We start from the raw sequence: 18,545 nt of genomic DNA on the forward strand, positions 1-18,545 counted from the left end.
CCTTTCTGTTTTCTCCGCAAAGCCCTCAGACTCATCTTCCACAAGAGGCCTATCTGTGTTGCCTCTGATCCAGGCTCGATCACTATCTAAGTGTGTGTGTGTGTGTGTGTGTGTGTGTGTGTGTGTGAGAGAGAGAGAGAGGGAGAGAGAGAGAGAGAGAGAGAGAGATGCCACAATCCCTGCTTGCAAAGTCCAAGATGAACAACAAGGTCATTCCCTGCCAAATCTCCATTATCCATCTCGTTCAACATTGCAACTCTATGTTTTCGTCTCCCAGCTCATATTACACATACATTTCTTCATCATCATCATCCGCGCTGTTCTTAGTTAAGGATAGCCTCTTAAATCTGTCCTTGCATTTTTTTTTTTAAGTTGCCCTATCTGTTAATCCCAGTTTATCATTTTTCACTGTATGTTCTGTTAACCACCAATCTCTCCTTTTCATCTACTGTATAACACATCCACATCCATCTGGCCACCAATCCCCCGTGCTGTTCCTCATTTGATCCCTCTTCAGATGGAGACATGAAGCCCAGTGTAGCGACGCACCACAGAGAGGGCAAGATGTTGACTAATAACCTGCCCTCTGATGCTGCTGCTTGTCAGGGACCCGACTTATCTGGCGTTGATGGGTTTTTGTCGTAGTCTCTCACTCGGTTCAGCTTGTTTGCATGTACCATAGATTTTAATATGGATTCTTTCGTTTTTGCTCACAACTACACCCAAAATTATAAAGTAATATAATTCAAATTCTCACCCAGCTGCTCCACAGAATCCAACCACCAACCGCTGCCTCTAAATTATCTGTCGTACATATTTTCAACTTCCTCCTCTGCCTCTCAAAACACATTCTTTATAGTGATAACATGTTGATAATGTCATTGTCTGCATCAGTTTAAAAACACCTTGTGTTGACACCTGGCTGACGAGCTGTTTGCTCAGGTTGAAGTGAAGGACAGTTGTTTCCCTGCTTCCAGCTACGTTCACCGTGTCGTCACTCTAGCTTCATATTCATCAGTGTAAAATCACTATAATAAAACAATTGCATATTGGGGCAAAGTCAAAGCACACTGCTGTGCCCCCACTTCAGTTTATTAATAATTGCAATAACACCAATTACACAAAATAAATAAAGAGAAATCATTTCTGATAAGTAAACGAAAAAGAGATGGAAAATACTTTGAAAAAGTTTTGTTTAAGACAATTGGAACAAACCAAAAACATGTTTGGAATAGAATATAAGTATATTACCACATGTACTACTGCTTTTTGTAAACTTATAACAGGATAAAGTGGAATAGATAAACTAGTGCGTGTAAGAATTAATATGTAATATGCAGATTTGTAATTGTAGTTGTAAATTATATGTGGTGTGACATGCTTGGCTACATGAAAGATACAATCAGAGTGATCCATATGGTTATAAAGATGTTTCAAGAAGTCATCTGCTCACATCTTATCACAGCGGCTTGTTTAACTCTAACAGCCGGAACTCCGCACCACTTAACGTGCAGCCAGCCATTCCCATGGCTCGGGCTCATTAGTAAACATTTTCACCAGTCACGCATGATCTATGGGCTCAGGGAGATGTTCTCTATCTTTCTTGTCATTAGTTGTTGACAGTGGATTCTGGATTATTAATAGCGAGCATCGGCTCAGTGGGTGACTATTAAATCAATGCGACACAGATCAGCCTGCAAAAACACAGCTTGTTTTTGAGGGAGCTGGTAGGAATTCTGGGGTCTTTACAAAGTGTAATAAGCACTGGAAATTGCTGTGACCGCAAGCTAAATACTTTCTCTCATCCTTTGTGTCTGTTTCCTATCCTTCTTGTTCTGTGAGCAGAAGAAAGAGCGGGAGTGCATGCAACTGCGTATCGCTGTGCTGCGCAGTGAGCTGCAGCGGCAGAGGAAGGCGCTCGGCAGGGAGATCGACCTGCGACAGAAGGAGAGGGCACACCTGCAGAAGAAAGGTAAACTACATTGGTGCACAGATATGCCCATTAACACCAAACCACCGTGTACAAATCAGCTTTTAATGTTGTGTACAAAGTGTCCCCTTCAAAATACAAGCTTGGGACCAGAGGGAATGGACTGATCTTTACTCTTTTCGCAACACACAAAATTGAATTAAAGAAACTATTAGTTGTTTAACTTTGAAAATGACATCTTGTTATTTTGAAGTTTGAACTCTTCTAGTCCTATTCTGTTGATACATATACAGTGTCATCATACTCTTTCACTTCTGCAAACAAATAAGTGACTTCCAGCCACGAATGTCAAGCACATACACTGATATATTCACTCGTTCCACTAAATTAGTGTTTTTATGCTACGTTATTGCTGCAGCTAATATAAACACGATGGTGGGAACAGAAATGAAAGGCACTGGGTGTTTAGTGTTACGTAATTATCACATGAGGAGATCAGTCCATCCATCTGCAACTCATTCTGTTGTCTTCAGTAGTGGTGCATGACTCAAATCCTGCTTGTGTGAGAATAAGTATAATGGTAAAAACACGTGCTGCCAATTCCAATAAAATCCTCAATCCTTGTCATTGTTATCCACAAAAAGGTTGTGCTCCAGCTGCTAATTGTAAAGAGAATAGAATGTAGTTATAACAGAGTTTGACCATGTTTGTCTATTTTACAGAAAGCACAGGCCTAACCAGGATGCTTTTCACTTTTTATTTAGAATTATACAGTAAACTCCTTTAACTTATAAAAAACACATTCACAAGGTTCCTTTGTAATATTTTTTATGTTACGGCTCATTTGTATCTCTCTGCAGTTAAATCATGTCCTTCAACCTTTCCCAAAATTAATGGCTTCGGTAATATTACGCTGTTTTTCTTGTTAATGTGTCATCATTTATATAGCAGGCAAGTTAAAGACAAGCTCTTTACCTGGCTAATGGATTTTGCACATATCACCTTTATAAATTGAGTAATTGTAATAGTGTTGATAATTTGTCTTGAATTTATGAGAGCTATCATTTGTCACTTTAACATGTGATTCTTGGTATCGGAAACTCCAGTTGTAAACACCTCGATCGAGGTTTCAGAGCTGTCTGACAGCAGCAGGTAGACTGTGTGTGCGCCCTTTATCACCTTCTCAGTTCAGAGCGTAGTAGAGTGTTATCATAGACAGGAAACCTCAGTCACACTCCCCAGTCAGAGGATAGCAGTCACTCAACACAAACACACTCGCACACATTATGTTCAGTATATAGAGCCATTCCTGTGGTTTGTGCGGCCGGTGCCAGGCCACTAAAGCAGGAGTGTTTGTGCAGGAGTGTCGCTTAGTTATCCCTGTGAAGTCTGCAGCTCGTGACTCTGATGTCTGACAGCAAAGGAGAGTTTTTACTGCTGCCTGTTGGCGGTCATGGGGAAATAAAAGGCTTTAAAAAAAAAAAGGCAGCAATAGAAAAGCTTGTGGTAGCGTTCTCTCGTCAAGTCCATGGTAAAATCGCAAATGTGCACGTAGTAGTGGTCATACAAACGCCTGTAACACCACGTCGATCAAGTGACGGAACTTGGAAAACTCACTAGCAAAAGTTACTGCTTGTTTTTGTGCACCACAGTAACTGTCTCAGGACCTTGCATATATTCTGTATTTTGCAGTGGCTCAGTTGAAGGCTTCAACTGTATCAGACGTGCTTTAGTACTTCAGAATGATATCAGTCTAAAAAACGAAATATCTACCAAATCCAAATAGTAACATAATATTCATAACAAAGTTCATTTTGACAGTTGTAACGAGTGAGATTCAGGCTGTTCTGGTGCAGCTGTTTAAAATCCATTCACCAGATACAATATATCGGTTCTACTATAATCAGCACCAATGTTTGTCTGAAAGCGGGCCAGCTTCTCTCTCCATCTGTACGATCGGCTTGCTGTTTGGCCAAAGTGCAGGTCAGGTCAGGTCAGGTCAGGTCAGGTCAGGTCAGGGCAGGGCGGGGCGGGGCGGGGCGGGGCGGGGCAGGGCACCGAAGTGAAACACCAACCTGAGGTAGAGATTATTAATGATTAGCTTGAAGTCTGCACACGCACGCACGCACGCACGCACGCACACACACACACACACACACACACACACACACACACACACACACACACACACACACACACACACACACACACTCACATAATAAGAGAGCACTAAAAGGGGTTCAGGGAGAAGTTTCCTTTGTGCTGCGATTCTTAAAAAATGGCCGTTAATCCTCTGCCTCTTTACCTGTCACCACTCTGTCTACAGCCAAAAGAACTCCCGGCTCTACTACTCTGCAACCCTTTCATGGCCTTTTTTCCAGACTGGACAGGTGCTTATTAAGAAACAGAAGAGAAAAGTCCTTGAGCTGGTTAAAAAGAGAAAAGGTATTTTTCGGGTAAATTGAAATGCTACGGATGTATAGGGCCGTGCTGAAGACTTGTTTTTTTTTTTCCCAGACTCATAACTCAGCTATATGCTTGCTGAGCTCTGCTGTACTTCCAGCATGTTGTTTAACTCTTCTAATCAGCCTGCTCACATTCATTTGTTTCACAGTCGGAAAAAAACCTGCATTAATAACAGATAGGATAGTTCTCGGAGACAAGTGTTTACAGTGCTTCATACAGCAGCTGATTCTGTGTCTGATTATATTTATATTGGCACCGCAAAGTGTTTGTTTCATCTGATCTCGTCTTTCATTTTGGAGACACGTGGGATTTTATCAGTTGCAGCTTAAACTTCAATTGAAATTTTCCTTTTAGGGATGTTATTGGCCGGTCTGTCCAAGAAAACCCACACTTGAAGAATCGTGATGACCTTTGTTCAGAGTCATACGAGGCAGTGGCGAAGGACTGAGCTTTTATGTCAGCGTTAATTCAATTAGAAGCCAGTGTTTGATTTGTTGAATTTTCACAGATTCCAGTGCTTATTGGATGCAGGTTTTCGTTTTAAGTTTTATTGACAGTTTTACAGTGTGCGTAAGGACATTGCTATGCAGCGTATCCCCAGAGGGCATCCCGTATGGACCGTTAATCTCCATTCTTCGTCACGCTCTTTAGAATCTCATCTGTACCTGGCCGTGTGGTCTTCCTGTCTCTCACACGTTTACAGCACCCATTAGCAAATAACTCTTATCAACCTGTTATTCCCAGCAAACCAGCCTCTCTCAAAACAAGTGGCCCCGAAAACCCAAACACACAGAGGAGCTGCTGCAGGTGTGTGAACTTGTGAGCCAGCAGATAAAGATGAGATGAAAGTTGTGGTGTCTGCATTTTTTATTTTCTTTGTAAAGTAACTATTAGGATGTCGGTGCAGACTTGCTGATGCCTGTTGGTTGTATATCTTCGTTCACGTCTGTGCGCTTCCTCTCCGCCGCCCTGGACAGCGTTACCACGACGAGCGATGAAAAACACGAGCAGTCGGTGTCATCGTGATGACACGCTAACGAGTAGCTGTGCAATGGCTGCTGATGTACAGTAATGGTAGGGAAATCATACCGGGAGTGTAGCTGTTGTTTTCCCCCCTTCTTCTGCAAACACGCATACTCACACTAAGTCCACTGGATGTCTCTCTAACAACCCAGGACAAAGGACATGTGAGCACGGCTGCATTTTTCTTCTCTTTTTTTTTCAGCTGCGAATAGAAAATAATAGTCTCTCTGTCCTGCCCCTGAAATGAATCGCTTTGGTTTTGGTGGGGTCACACTCTTGTCACAATTTCCTCCTGTCTAATTTCCCTCCTTCCACCTTAGAGGAGATGACATAAATCAGGTCTGTGAGCGGCATTTATTGCACTTAGTAACGGTAGTTATTCTCACGCTCAGTAACACAGCCAGGGCTCCTGACCAATAAATGTCAGTGGTTGGCTTTCCTGAGTGGAAGGGGCAGAGTTTTGTGAAGGTATGGTGTGTGAAGGTATTTGTCACCTCAGAGAAAAAAGGTCTCATATTGAAGCTATCATCATTAATGCTCCTGTAGCAGCACCTCAGCTTTACGCATGTGCTTTCCCCAGCTGTCTGCCATCTTGACTAAAGATTGTCAGGGACTCCAGTGCAGCACTCTGGCTAATGCCTCTACAGCCCACCTTTCTAACTGTTTACTGTTATGTCCCCTGACGTCCTGCTCTGTCTCCATGTCCCGGTCAAATTATTTCCTCATAGAGCATAAAGGTTTTTCTGTTGGCTTTTCATTCGGATAAAGACAAAGACATGTTCATAACAGGTTTTTTTTTTTTAGTTTTTTTTTACAACAGGCAACATTCTATATGTTTCCTTAATATTTTCATAATTATCGATTTATTTTTCTCTGGCACGAGTACGGTATGTTCTTTTGAATATGTTTCACACTGATCTTCAGCTCCTTGTATTGGTGGTTTTCATTTGAATTGAGAAAATCCACGGTACACTCTGTAGCCATTTTTAGTTTGATCAATTTCACAGCTGTGTTGAATGCTGCTCGGATTAAATTTCGCTCAATGACATCACAAAGTGAAACTTAATGTCACTGCGCTTTGTTAAAAAAAACGGAATTTTTTTTCACACATTTTAATTTGAATCAGATTCAATGTGTGTTTAAAGATTCTGTGTGGGAGAGAGTTTCTTCTGAACATGTCGTAGTTTAATTTATGTGGCTGACAGTTTCTCAATAGCTTTGATCAGCTGTATTACTTCAGTATGTCACAAGTCACAAGTTCTCCTTCAAAAGCACCAGAGGGAAAGTCAATTTGCCAACAAATTTAATCTCTTTTTTAATTTTTGCTTGTAAAATTAACTGTGTTTTGTTTATTACACAATGGGGCTGTGCTGCCCCAGCGAGGTTGTTTAAACCAGTCTAGTCACCTTTTATGTGTTAAATCCACTTATAGCTTCTGTACATTAGCCCATGTAAACTGACATTGAATTGACACTGATACTCGCATGAATCAGAGTATCACATTCTACGTCCAGACTTCGTCCAGTGCAAGAACACTTCAGGCTTTACGCGGAGGTCATGAAAGGTCAGGCCAATATGAATAAACCCCAAAACCAGCAGAGCACTGGTCCATTTTGAAGCTGGATTTCCTGTTGAATCCCAGAAAGTGTGCCGTGTTCTGCCTGAGGGACCTTGCTGTACATTGGCTTATGTCCAAATCAGAAGAGCTATGACAGATTTACAGTCGGATCATAATTTTTCAGCATCAAACTCAATAGCCTAGCAGCATTTTAAAGTCACCCCGCATTTTGCGGTGCCTTTTATTTCCTCTTTAATATGCTAGATGTATGGCTAGTATGGTGTGTGTCGGGAATGCTGCACGTGTGCTGTTGCTGTGTTTTTTTCTTTCCATACCAACGGGAACAGGTTGGAGGGATGAGAAGACGGATGGACGGAGCAGATAGGACAGCGCTGGGCATTACATGAAAGCAGAACTGGAATACAGGCGCATGCAGTCCGTGTTGAAATGTGTTTTCATCACTCGCAACAGATCTCGGTCTAGCACTATCTGTCTTCTGAGCTAATCTGATGGAGATACTTCTGAGTACCTCCATTTTCTCCTTTGCTCTGTGTAGTGCCCTCAGCTTGCACCCTTATGATGCCAGTTTGAGAATCATCGTTGTAAGTGGAAATATGTGATAAAAAAAACAGGTCCATCTGATCACAGGAGGTTTGTCCGTAATCTGCATTGCTCCAAACCCACTTTTGTGCCAGCTGCTTTCAGACTATTTGTCTTTAGTTGGATTGCAGAACTTGAACCATAAAATTTCCATGAACAAGTATCCTTTTTTTTTTTTTTTGGATAGGTCCCTTTCGGCATCTTAACACTCAATAAACATTGTGAAGGATTTTGTTGATACAAATTGTTAAAGAATGAGGAATCCTCAGGAAGTATGCTGTTTTTTTTGTTGGTTTTTTTACTTTAAGTTTTGACCTCGGAATACTTCGACTGTACCTTGCTGGTTCTGCTTGAATTTCAGTGCACATATACGATGTTTATAATATGGTGGACCAGTGTTGAAATGTGTGATTCATGCTTCACAAAACACGACAAAACTTTATACTTTGGCCAAGTTTCCTCTTTTACACGCATTCTCTGCAATACTTTAAAAAAGATCCGCTGAGAATAAAAAGTCCAAAAAATATCCATCACTCACTGAGTCTACTGTAGCAGTAGACTATAGGAGGCAACAAGAAAAGGTTAGTTTGCCTGAGCAATCTTAATCACAGATTACATTACAGAACATTTGCTACTTAAAGGAGGTTTACCTAATTCTTAAAGGACATGACTGGCTTCTGGGTTAAGATTTTTATGAGGTAACATTTTTCTTTTTTACTTTTAACATACTTGTGATACTTGTTTCTTTTACTTGCTTTAGTAAGCCAAGGATAGAAACCAGGAATCAATAAGCGCTGTTATCAATACATAGAATGAGAATCAGTTATTTTAATGTTTTTAAAGTGAAGTACGCCACACACCAAAATTGATTGAAGGAAAGAGATATTTTTCTTTTCATGACGCACATTCTGTCAAAACCCTCGAGTCAACCCATAATAGAACTCGATTGCCAACAGTTTGGTTGGAGTCTTGGATGTGCTGTGCTACTATTGCTACTATAGCATCCAGCTCTTAGCTTAACGCAGAGATGAGAAGTAGTCTCATGTCTATCAGGCTTTTTACAACTATTTAATGCTTCCTTGCCAGTGACAGAGGCATTATATTTTGAGGTTTTCCGTCCTGACATCTCATGCTTGGGAACGCAATATCTCAAGAACACCTTGAGGGAATTTCTTCAAATTTGGCAGAAACATTCACTCGCACTCAACTCATGAAAGTTTGGTGGTCAAAGGTCAGTGTTACCTCACGTCTGTCCCATCCATCCATCTGTCCCATTTTCTTGAATGTGATGCCATATCTCAGGAACATACGGGGAGATTGTGATCATATTTCATATTTGGTCAGATACGGAGTTGGTGACACAAACCTTGGTGGTTCACCTTGACACTGTGGGGATTGTATAACTCTTCTCTGCTGCTGGTTTGAAGGTGTGTGTAAAGCATCCATGATTTAGAAGTTGTAACTTTTTTGCAGCTAAATCCATATTTGAAACTTTATTTAAACTTTGTGTTCTATCACAATCAGCTTTGTGGACTAAGAATGTGAACACAAAAAGGATCCCTTCAAAGTCTTCACTACATATATCATATTAGTCAGAATAAACATGCACGTAAACTGCTACTTGACTGGTTGGTGGAGGTGTACAACCACAGAGTGGTATATCTAGTTAATGCACTGTAAGCATGGACTCTCTGCAAGGTTTGGAGTTTCTCCGAATGTCACCAATGGACAGTTCAGCTATCTGAGGCAGGGAAATCAGTCCGGAGGTAAATGAAGTAATGAAAATGAAATCGCAGAATTATTGTTTTGCATCTAGTTATTGAAATGATATGGAACCATAAGTAATGTTTGTGTTGCATTTGCCAGCCACCACATGGGATACAACACAAACACCGATCTGAGAAATATTCTTTCAACCATAAATTATACTTCCGATCTGTCTGGTTTTATGGTACACTGAGATATTGTGTGCTTGCCAATTTTGTGGTACACAACTTCCAGATGCTGTATCATCACTGTCCCTAACCTTTCTGATAAAAATGTATTTTGCCCAACCCTGTATTTAGTCTGTCAGATCCTGTAATCTGCATACATGTGTTGTTTGGTTTTATGTGGTGTTGGTAGGAAATGGTTTGGGCCTGATCAGAAGAGCTGTTTGATCTGTCAGTTTTACAGTGGATGGCAGCCATCCAAAGACGAGCCCACCTGGCTGCTCAGATGTAGCAGAACTGAACATGCACACCTGATAATTTACTTTTTTTTTCTGTCTCTTTCAGAGGAAGCGTTTTCTGCTCAGCGTGAGAGTCTGAAGGAGGAGAAAGAGTCCTTAACCAAGCTGCAGAAGGAATGCACGGCCAAGAGGTGTGTATGAAGCTGTAATTAGCAGGGCTTTATTTCTGCATAGAAGAACACCTTTAAATTCCTGTTCGATCTTACCCAGCGTCCACTGAATGACAAGGCCCAACGTGTCGCTCAGTCGTATTAAATTGTGATGAGATGACGCCCTGCCTCCCACCTCGCTCTTTCACAACGAGAGGATGCTTTTGTGGCTGGCGTTGCCTATTTATGTTTTCAACAGAGAGTTTGAACATTGTGCTAAAACGCCTGTCGGCCCGTGTTTGCCTTGGCCTGCGGGGAGACGTGTGCGGCGGGTGCAGGCCCTGGATACAGCTTTGTTTATTTGAGAAGTACCTGGCAGTCAGAGAGGGTAAACCAGAGCTCCAGGAAGGCCAGCGGGGGCCAAGAAACCCAGCAAACAGGAAATTAACGCTGACACTTGTACATCTGCCTAACATCCATTCCTTGGAAATATCTGTGTCGTTGATGTTTTTCATCAAGTGTCTTTTTTCATTCAACTTCTTTTTTAGCGTTAAGGTCACGCTGAGCTGTAGGCTACTAGATTACAAAGGGGAATATTGCCCTTTTTCATTCTTGTAGAGTAAGGTGAAAATAAAAGACATCAGAAATTTATAAAATACAATCTATTATTTAAGATTAATATGGTGTTTACCAGCACTTTAGGCTTCAGAACACTTTCAATACAGCGGTACCTTAAATATAGGCCAAAAGAGGTCAAATTATCCATACCTTTGTAAAAGGTTATTAAAGAATAAAATCACTCAATATGAATGTGTGTAGCAAAACACCAACTACTGAAACTAGTTCCATTTCAACCAGCTCCAAAATGAAAATACATGTTAATGCAAAAATGCATCAACATTAACAGTTCATTTCTTTTGCAGAATAACATTTGGCAGGTTTGACGTTTTGGAAAATATTGTTACTTCCCATCTGGCAGAGAAATGGACGAGAAGATCGACGCCACTTTTCTATGTCTGTTAAATATGCTGTAAGGCTTAAGCTGGCAGCGAGTTAGCGTAGCTTAGCACAAAGACAGCAAGGAAAGTAACAACAGCCTACCGGCACCTCTAATAAATTAAGTTTTCTGTATGAAAATGTGAAGTATGTAAAAAAAAAAGGACTCAACTTTCAATGGTTATATACGAGAATATTTTCTGTCCAAGACCAAAGCCAAAAAAATAACAAAGTGATTTATAAGTGATTTATGAATTATCACTGGATTTTATGAGCATTTGACAGACAGGCTATTATTTCCGCCCATTTTCAGGTAAAGCAAATTGGCTATCTGGTATTTCCCAGAACTATGACTTCAAATGCATTTAGCGGATAATTTATCTCTACTTGAGCACAGGACTGCATAGTTTTAGATTGTTGTGATGGTACGTTTGCTTAAATACAGAAGCTGAATTCTGTTTCTGTTGCCAGTAAGACAAATTGGAATTCTTCTTCTGAGCCTCTGTGTGTGTGTGTGTGTGTGTGTGTGTGTGTGTGTGTGTGTGTGTGTGTGTCTGTCTGTGTGTGTGTGTGCTTGTGTGTGTGTGTGTGTGTGTGTGTGTGTGTGTGCGCTTTTGCCAGCTAACATGTCGATTAAAACAGTATTTTGTGTGTTAGCCTACGTTCAGAAGGGCTGTGAGGGGAGAAATGTGAGTTTCCATGTTTTAGTTGAAGGGTTTGTAAAGGACTGGCATCACGGCTGACAAAGTGAGAAAAGACAAAGACCTGCGAGACCCGAGTGATTTCAGATCAAACGACAGTTCCACACCAATCTGTCTCCTGTCTCACTTATACAACGCTGCCACACACTGATAAAAGAGAGGTGATAAGACACTGCTAACCACAGGCAAAGCCAGAGAGGAAATTCAAGTGAAAGGCGAGAAGCATTTATAGGTGGAGGCATCACATTCAATAACCGTTTAACCCCCAAAAATCCCCTTTGATCTGAAATGATGGACTGTTACACTGCTCCACAAGTAGTGGTATAAGTAAAGTACGGGTCACCCACAGACCCTCCTCATGCACACGCACACTTACACATTCATACCAAAGAGAAGAGTCATGTTTTACTTGTGTTTAAATACAGCCTTAAACATTTTGAAATGCCAAACGGTAATGACGATTTAAATTCAACGTGAGTTGCGGTTGGTTTCAAACAGGTCAATAACTTCTTTACCTTTACAGCCACAGTTTATTTTTCTGTGTAAAGCCACCTTTACTCTCTATTACAGCTGTGTGATGCAAATATTTCCTTAGTGAGATGGATGTTAAAGAAACATCCAACAGTGGAATTAGTTTGGCACAAACTCTACATGCTTTACATGAGAACACCCATTTACATGGGACATGAATTGTAGTGTAACAAATTCGGGGGAATTTACTGTGCGTGGAATTTATGGAACATTAAAAGTTTCTTGCTGCCAAACATGACAAATCAGGGCAATGTATTATTTTTTTCTCAAAAAGTCAGAAATAGGCCAAAAGCTACTATAATGCTAGTGTCAAACATTTATTGCGAATCAGATAAAATCAGTTATGAAATCAGACTTTCATGGATGAATCTTATTGACCGTGATTGGATTAAAATGTTTGATTCAGAATAAAATGTAAAAACTAATTCAAACATACTACTGAAATAGACACCAGGATGATCACATTGTCACTGTAAGAATGAAAGCATGCTGGTGTTCGAATTTAACTCCAACCTCTGAACTGAAAGGATGCTTGCACACTTTATCTTCATCTTTCAACTTCATAGTTATTATTTTAGAGGTGTATAAAATGGTGCCCCGCAGTAAAACATAAACAGTACAATACATACACTCAGAAAGAGTGTTACTTTCCTCTGGTCAAAGCCCAGGACTCATCACTGTAAAACAAGCTCTCAGATTTCTTCCCCTTTCACAGGTCAGAACTGCAGGATGTATCTCTAATAACGACGGTCCAATAATGGATTTAAAAATAATCAATAATTTATATCATCTTTGTTTAATTGTTAATGTTAATAGTTTAATTGGAGATGAGTCTCTGGTGAATTAATTCACTCTCATTTGTTTGAGGCCTCGAACCTGCATTATGATGCATACATAAACTCCCTTTCCTCTCTGTTATGAATATTTTATATTTTCAGTAACTGTAACTGCAACTGCCCTTAAGCCTGACACTGAGTCCCTGTTGAGCAGTAACTGTCCTGGAAGTTTTCTCCTGCTCATTCTCCTCTCTGATCTCATCTCTGCTCTTTGCCTCAGTCTCACTTATGTCCTCCACTCTTTTGTTTCCTCCTGCCAGCCTGTTACTCACTTTTAACGTCCTTGTGTCTGGTTTTATTTCCCCAGAGAGCAGTTCCTCAAGTCTAACGCCCAGCTTACCTTCCGTTGTCGTCAGCTCCTCTCTGAGCTTTCCTACATCTACCCCATTGATGTGGTGAGTTTGACCTGACGGTACATCAGCATCCATAACGGCAAAGAATCATCTGGTTACAAAACCGAGGATTTGATGAAGCAGAAATGATTGAGATAGTTATACTGTATGTGCAACAATCCTTCTGAATTCTGAATATCAATTTCACATCAGCATTTTCAGAAATCATCCAAAGAAATTGCATTTGACATGCTTCACTGATAATCAGTCAGTTTTGTAAGATATTTGGCAAACAAACAAAATATTTGAAGTGCTTACACCAGTAGACAGTAACTGAATGATTATGAGCATGTTCCTCTGCCAGCTGTTTGTCCCTCGTGGGGTTTCATGTTGTCTCCGTTTCTGCTGCCTGATCATTGTCCTTAATATGAAACCTCTTATTTATATCCACAGGCCAATCAGTCAGATTATGTAATCTGTGGAGTGAAGCTGCCAAACTCTGAAGACTTTCAAGGTAATTTATGATGTGCCTGCCTGTGTGTGTCAGGGTAACAGGAGGATAAGTCTGAACAAATGTTTTGTCTTAGCTTTATTGCTTGTGGTTATATGTAGATGTTTGGCCAAGCAAAGCAATTTAACATTTTCCAGTTGGAAAGCCAATGATTTCATAGACACAGTATCTAGGGTTTAAATTTGGCTACTGTAGATGGCATCGCTGCACTAATGCAGTACAGCCTTTAACATACAAAGATTACATATACTAATTATGGTATGTCACATTAATGCATAAAATATATATTGACATAATTGTATCATCAATAGAGACTCAATAGTTTGACTACCTGGGAAAGATTGGTCTTTACTTTTGAAAAAAACATAGTGCTCGAGTTTGTGATGATTCAGCAGTGGTTGAGCATCAAATTAACAGATGCAACAATCCTTCCAAGTAGAGGCCAACTGATACTGGATTTTGGGGAAGGTACCAATAGGTCCTAAAAACTTTCAGATTTGGATATAAGGCTTGATACTGTTCATGTATTTACTGTTTAGACACAATATATATAAACACAGTTTTATTCTGTGATTCCTGAAATGTGGATATTAGAAACTTTTGACATTTGTGACAAAAATACGTACTAGAGGCAGGATATTTTACAATTTATTGTTGACACTGACATCAGTGCAATGAAAGAGAAAGCTTCACTGGGGTTTTATTACTATGAATATAAGAAAAAGACCTATTGAAACCATTTTGAATGTACCTAATGATCTTTTTCTGCATTATGTCCTGTGAAAAACAGGGACAGATACAGAATAGTTTCTAACAACTTCAGCAAGTGTTGCTGGAATGCAAAGTGCCAACAAAGTGGAGGGAGATGATTTCAAACTGATCTGGCTAAATTCATCATCATCATCATCAGGTTCAGCCATTGTCAATCCACTGCAGGATGAAGGCCTCAGCATGGAGTTTCCACAACTTTCTGTCCTTTGCAAAATTATACCAGCTGGCTAAATTAGATAATTACAAATAAAAGCAATAAAAGGCAAGAGAGAAAAGATTGAAGAGGGAAACGGTTTGGAAAGTTTCCCCGCCTGATGACTGGGCAGAGAGGCAACCAAATTGAATTAGATTCTTCTGTTTTTCAGCACACTCAGTTTTTCTCTTCCCCTTTTTGGCTGCTGTTGGAGGAATTATTGAGCCACAAGATGCTTTTGTATTTGGTTGTACCAGTGAGACCGCCACAAAACCCACATAGTTTAATATCAAAGACACTGCAATAGTCAACGATGCATAAAAAAAAGTTTTGTCAGCAGGCAGTTTTGGCCACAAGAGTCCCTGTTATCATGTTGGTGGGGAAGGTTAGAGTAAAGGGTCACACTGTGTGTGTCATGATGAATGGGATTATCTGTTACAGCGAGGGAAACTTGATGACTTCATAACCTCTCAATAGCTCTGATGACTTGAAGGGGGGGAACCGGATTGAGTGGGTCATGAATGGTTCAATTTGGACTGCGGCACTTGTCTAATACTGCGAACACACCCGGCACTGTCCACTCAAAATTCTCCAGCTCCCCTCGCTCACAGCTGGCGAGCCCAAGCCGGGTTTTGAGTCCATAATTCAAGATTCCAGTCCCAGTCTCCTCCGCTCCCTGCTGTCACACTCCACCTGTTAACATCACGGTGGTGCAGTGGTTAACACTGTCACCTCACAGCAAAAAAGGTTCCGGGTTCGAATCGGGTCCTGGGCCTTTCTGTGCGGAGTTTGCATGTTCTCTCTGTGCTTGCGTGGGTTCTCTCCGGGTTCTCCGGCTTCCTCCCATCATCCAAAAACATGCACCTCAGGTCAGGTTACCTGGCGCCGCGCTAGTGGCAGCCTGCTGCAGCATCTCCCCCCTGAGAGCCCCCCTGCTGTAGTGAAGAAATTTCCCCTCGGGGATTAATAAAGTGTATAAAATAATAAAAAAAATCTTTTCAGAGCACACAGAAGTGCCCGGTACTGACACCCAGCATATTTCGTATTTGCAGCGATCATTTGTTCCCATTTTTTGGAGGCCTTTTGTCTACTTCTGTCTCAAATCCCACACAGGTAGCAGTGGGTACAAAAAAACCCGAGCATGTGCTGGTGCAGAGGATTAACCTCATGCATTTACTGTTGACTACCTTCTCCCATCCTTTTCCAGCCCGTCAGCGCGCTAGAGGATACTGCGTCAGTGTCCCGTTCTGTTTTGCCTCGGCATTAAAAGTAGACACATGTATGACCATTGAAGAAGGAGGTCATGAAATGAAGTACAGCGAGTGATTTTAAAGGTCTTCGCACAGTGGCAGCACGACCAATAAACAACACACAAATGCGATGTACTCGCCGGCAAAATGTTTGTACCTGTGGGAAATGGGGCTCGCTTCAAATACGAGTGTGTCTGATCCTGTAAAAAAAAAAAAAAAGTCAATATCCAATTCCAATATAATGAGCGTCGTGATGTGCGACACCTGTCAGGTGGATGGATAACCTTGGCAAAGTCCGAGATCTTTTACGGCAACTCATTTAAAAATAGTGGAGGGAAAACAAAAGTGTTGTCTTTATATATATTTTTTGAGTGTAAGTAAGCTCACTTGCATAACGTATTTAATTTAGTAACATATTTTAAATAAGTGACGTAGGGAATGTTACTTATGAACCCATTCAATTTTTTTAATCGGAAACATGATCTTTTCCGAACTCTGACCTCGTGATTTTTGGTCCCTAAACCTGAAGCCCATTTTTTTCCTCACACCTACGTTGAGGAAAACGTGACACGGACATGGTATCCTCTAGTTTGGCTTTATACCGGGCTGCCTGGTGAGGAAGGCTGTGGTTTGCATTATGCAGAGAGTTGTTTTGCAATTCCGAATACCCATGACTATTTAGCCTCTAACACAACTGCTGGGCCCATTAGAGGTCTTGCAACACGCAACATTATTTGTATACAGACAGCAGGAAAAGAGGATGATGAGGCACGCACTTAACTCCTTTATTTTACCCCATACCTTCTTCATGGAGCTCTCCTCATTTGTGTGAGGTCTGCCACACTTGGAGCAGTTAAAGTCCAGAACTGTCTGAATGCGTGTCAAAGACGGTTTAAAAAAAGGCCTACAGGGGGAGGATGTTCCACATTAGAGACCAGGGTCAAGGTCAGATAGCATGCTAATCCTGCTCGGGGTCAAACTGAAACAGGGTGGCACTGAAGCCCATCTATGTTCTACATTTAACCAAATGTCACTTTCAGCTCAGTCTGACGAGGTATCCGCAGTCTCCAGTTTCACCCTAAGGCGTTTGCTTATGGTTGCATGTCCTTTAGGTGACCTAATATTCCCAAAGGTAGGAAGCTGTTTTCTCCAGGTGCTTCAGTTCTATGGACTATAAAATGCAGGAAAGAGGATGAAATAACGCAGGGTTTTCTCTGTTAAGTTGCAAAACACAAAAGATGAGCCAACGCGTCTGCCACATTCAGCTGCCGTAGTCTATTATTTCAAAGCATTAAGATAAAAACCACTGTGATGATAAGTGTTTGCCTCGAGCAGCGTCCTGTTTGAGAATGTGAAACCACTTAGCGTGTTGTCTTGAAACCATTTCTCGTATGTTCACCATTTCTTTCCCCGTCAAAAATGTGCACAAAGGCATGCAGTTTTCCACACTCAATGTTATCTGGGCTCTGAAGGGATAGTTGATGCTTTTGCTTCTCAAGCACATATCTGAAAGAAATTTGTAATTCCCGTGCAGCCAGTGTGTTTTTTTTTTTTTTTTTTTTTTATACTGTGTATACTGTTCCATATTCTGAAACACTTTCAAAATACTTTCCCACATGAATATGACTGCTCTATGTCCTGTGGATACTAGGTTACCGTGCTATCTTTAGTTGGATGTTTATACATTTTTGTGGACACGGTTCATGTAAACACAATTTATTTTTTCCACGTAATAAACTGCCAAACAAAACAGACACCACTGACTGTATGCTTTGAAGTTTTTGATATAATAAAACACTGACTTTCATTTGAAGCTTGGGGAGTTCAGTGTGTTGATGTAGATCGCCTTAAAAGCCCGTTGATGAATCGACAAGTACAACATGTCTCGTGTTCTGAACCAAAATTCTGTCTGTTGTGTGATTACTGAAGCCACTTTTGTACTTTGTGTCCTGCAGCTAAGGATGATGGGAGCGTGGCAGTCGCCCTGGGTTACACAGCGCACCTGGTCCTGATGATCTCATGTTTCCTGCAGATCCCTCTCAGGTATCCGGTGATCCACAAGGGTTCACGCTCCTCCATTAAGGACACCATCACTGACAGACTCACTGAGAAGGAGAGAGAGTAAGTAGACTGAGAACCTGATATGGAAACACCAAACACCACAGTACATACATGTTTTTATATTCACACATCTCTTTCATTTGATCCAGTCTGTCCTCCTTACTGTACAAACTGTTCATACAACGGCCCCAAAAACTGTTTGGACACTTGAGCCACAGTTAAAAATGGATGAATTTCATTCCATCACATGTTAATGTTAAAGCAAAGTTCGTTTTTTTCCCCCAACAGCACACCAAAAGCTTTACGGGATTTCAGTCAGGGCTCTAGAAGGGGCAGACTTTGATTATTTATTTATTTATTTATTTATTTTTGGATGGACATCTATTCATTATGCAGGTGGTTGGCACGTTTTGGATCTTTATTATGTGAAAGATCTACTTCTGTTGCATGAATCATTTATTGGTGGA

General features: G+C 40.9%; 1 protein-coding gene across 1 annotated transcript in view; it reads left to right on the forward strand.

The window, feature by feature from the left end:
* uvrag (UV radiation resistance associated gene) overlaps window positions 1–18,545 on the forward strand; it is a 90,298-nt gene that overhangs the window by 20,509 nt on the left and 51,244 nt on the right. Inside the window, exons 8-12 of the mRNA XM_069147066.1 lie at window positions 1,846–1,972; window positions 9,854–9,938; window positions 13,268–13,355; window positions 13,746–13,806; window positions 17,973–18,138. Of these exons, the coding sequence (XP_069003167.1) occupies window positions 1,846–1,972; window positions 9,854–9,938; window positions 13,268–13,355; window positions 13,746–13,806; window positions 17,973–18,138 (527 nt within the window). The remainder of the gene's footprint in view (window positions 1–1,845; window positions 1,973–9,853; window positions 9,939–13,267; window positions 13,356–13,745; window positions 13,807–17,972; window positions 18,139–18,545) is intronic.

Source organism: Embiotoca jacksoni, unplaced genomic scaffold, assembly GCF_022577435.1.
Source record: "Embiotoca jacksoni isolate LCO1_2020_lvr unplaced genomic scaffold, fEmbJac1.0.p SCAF_13, whole genome shotgun sequence".
NCBI lineage: Eukaryota > Metazoa > Chordata > Actinopteri > Embiotocidae > Embiotoca > Embiotoca jacksoni.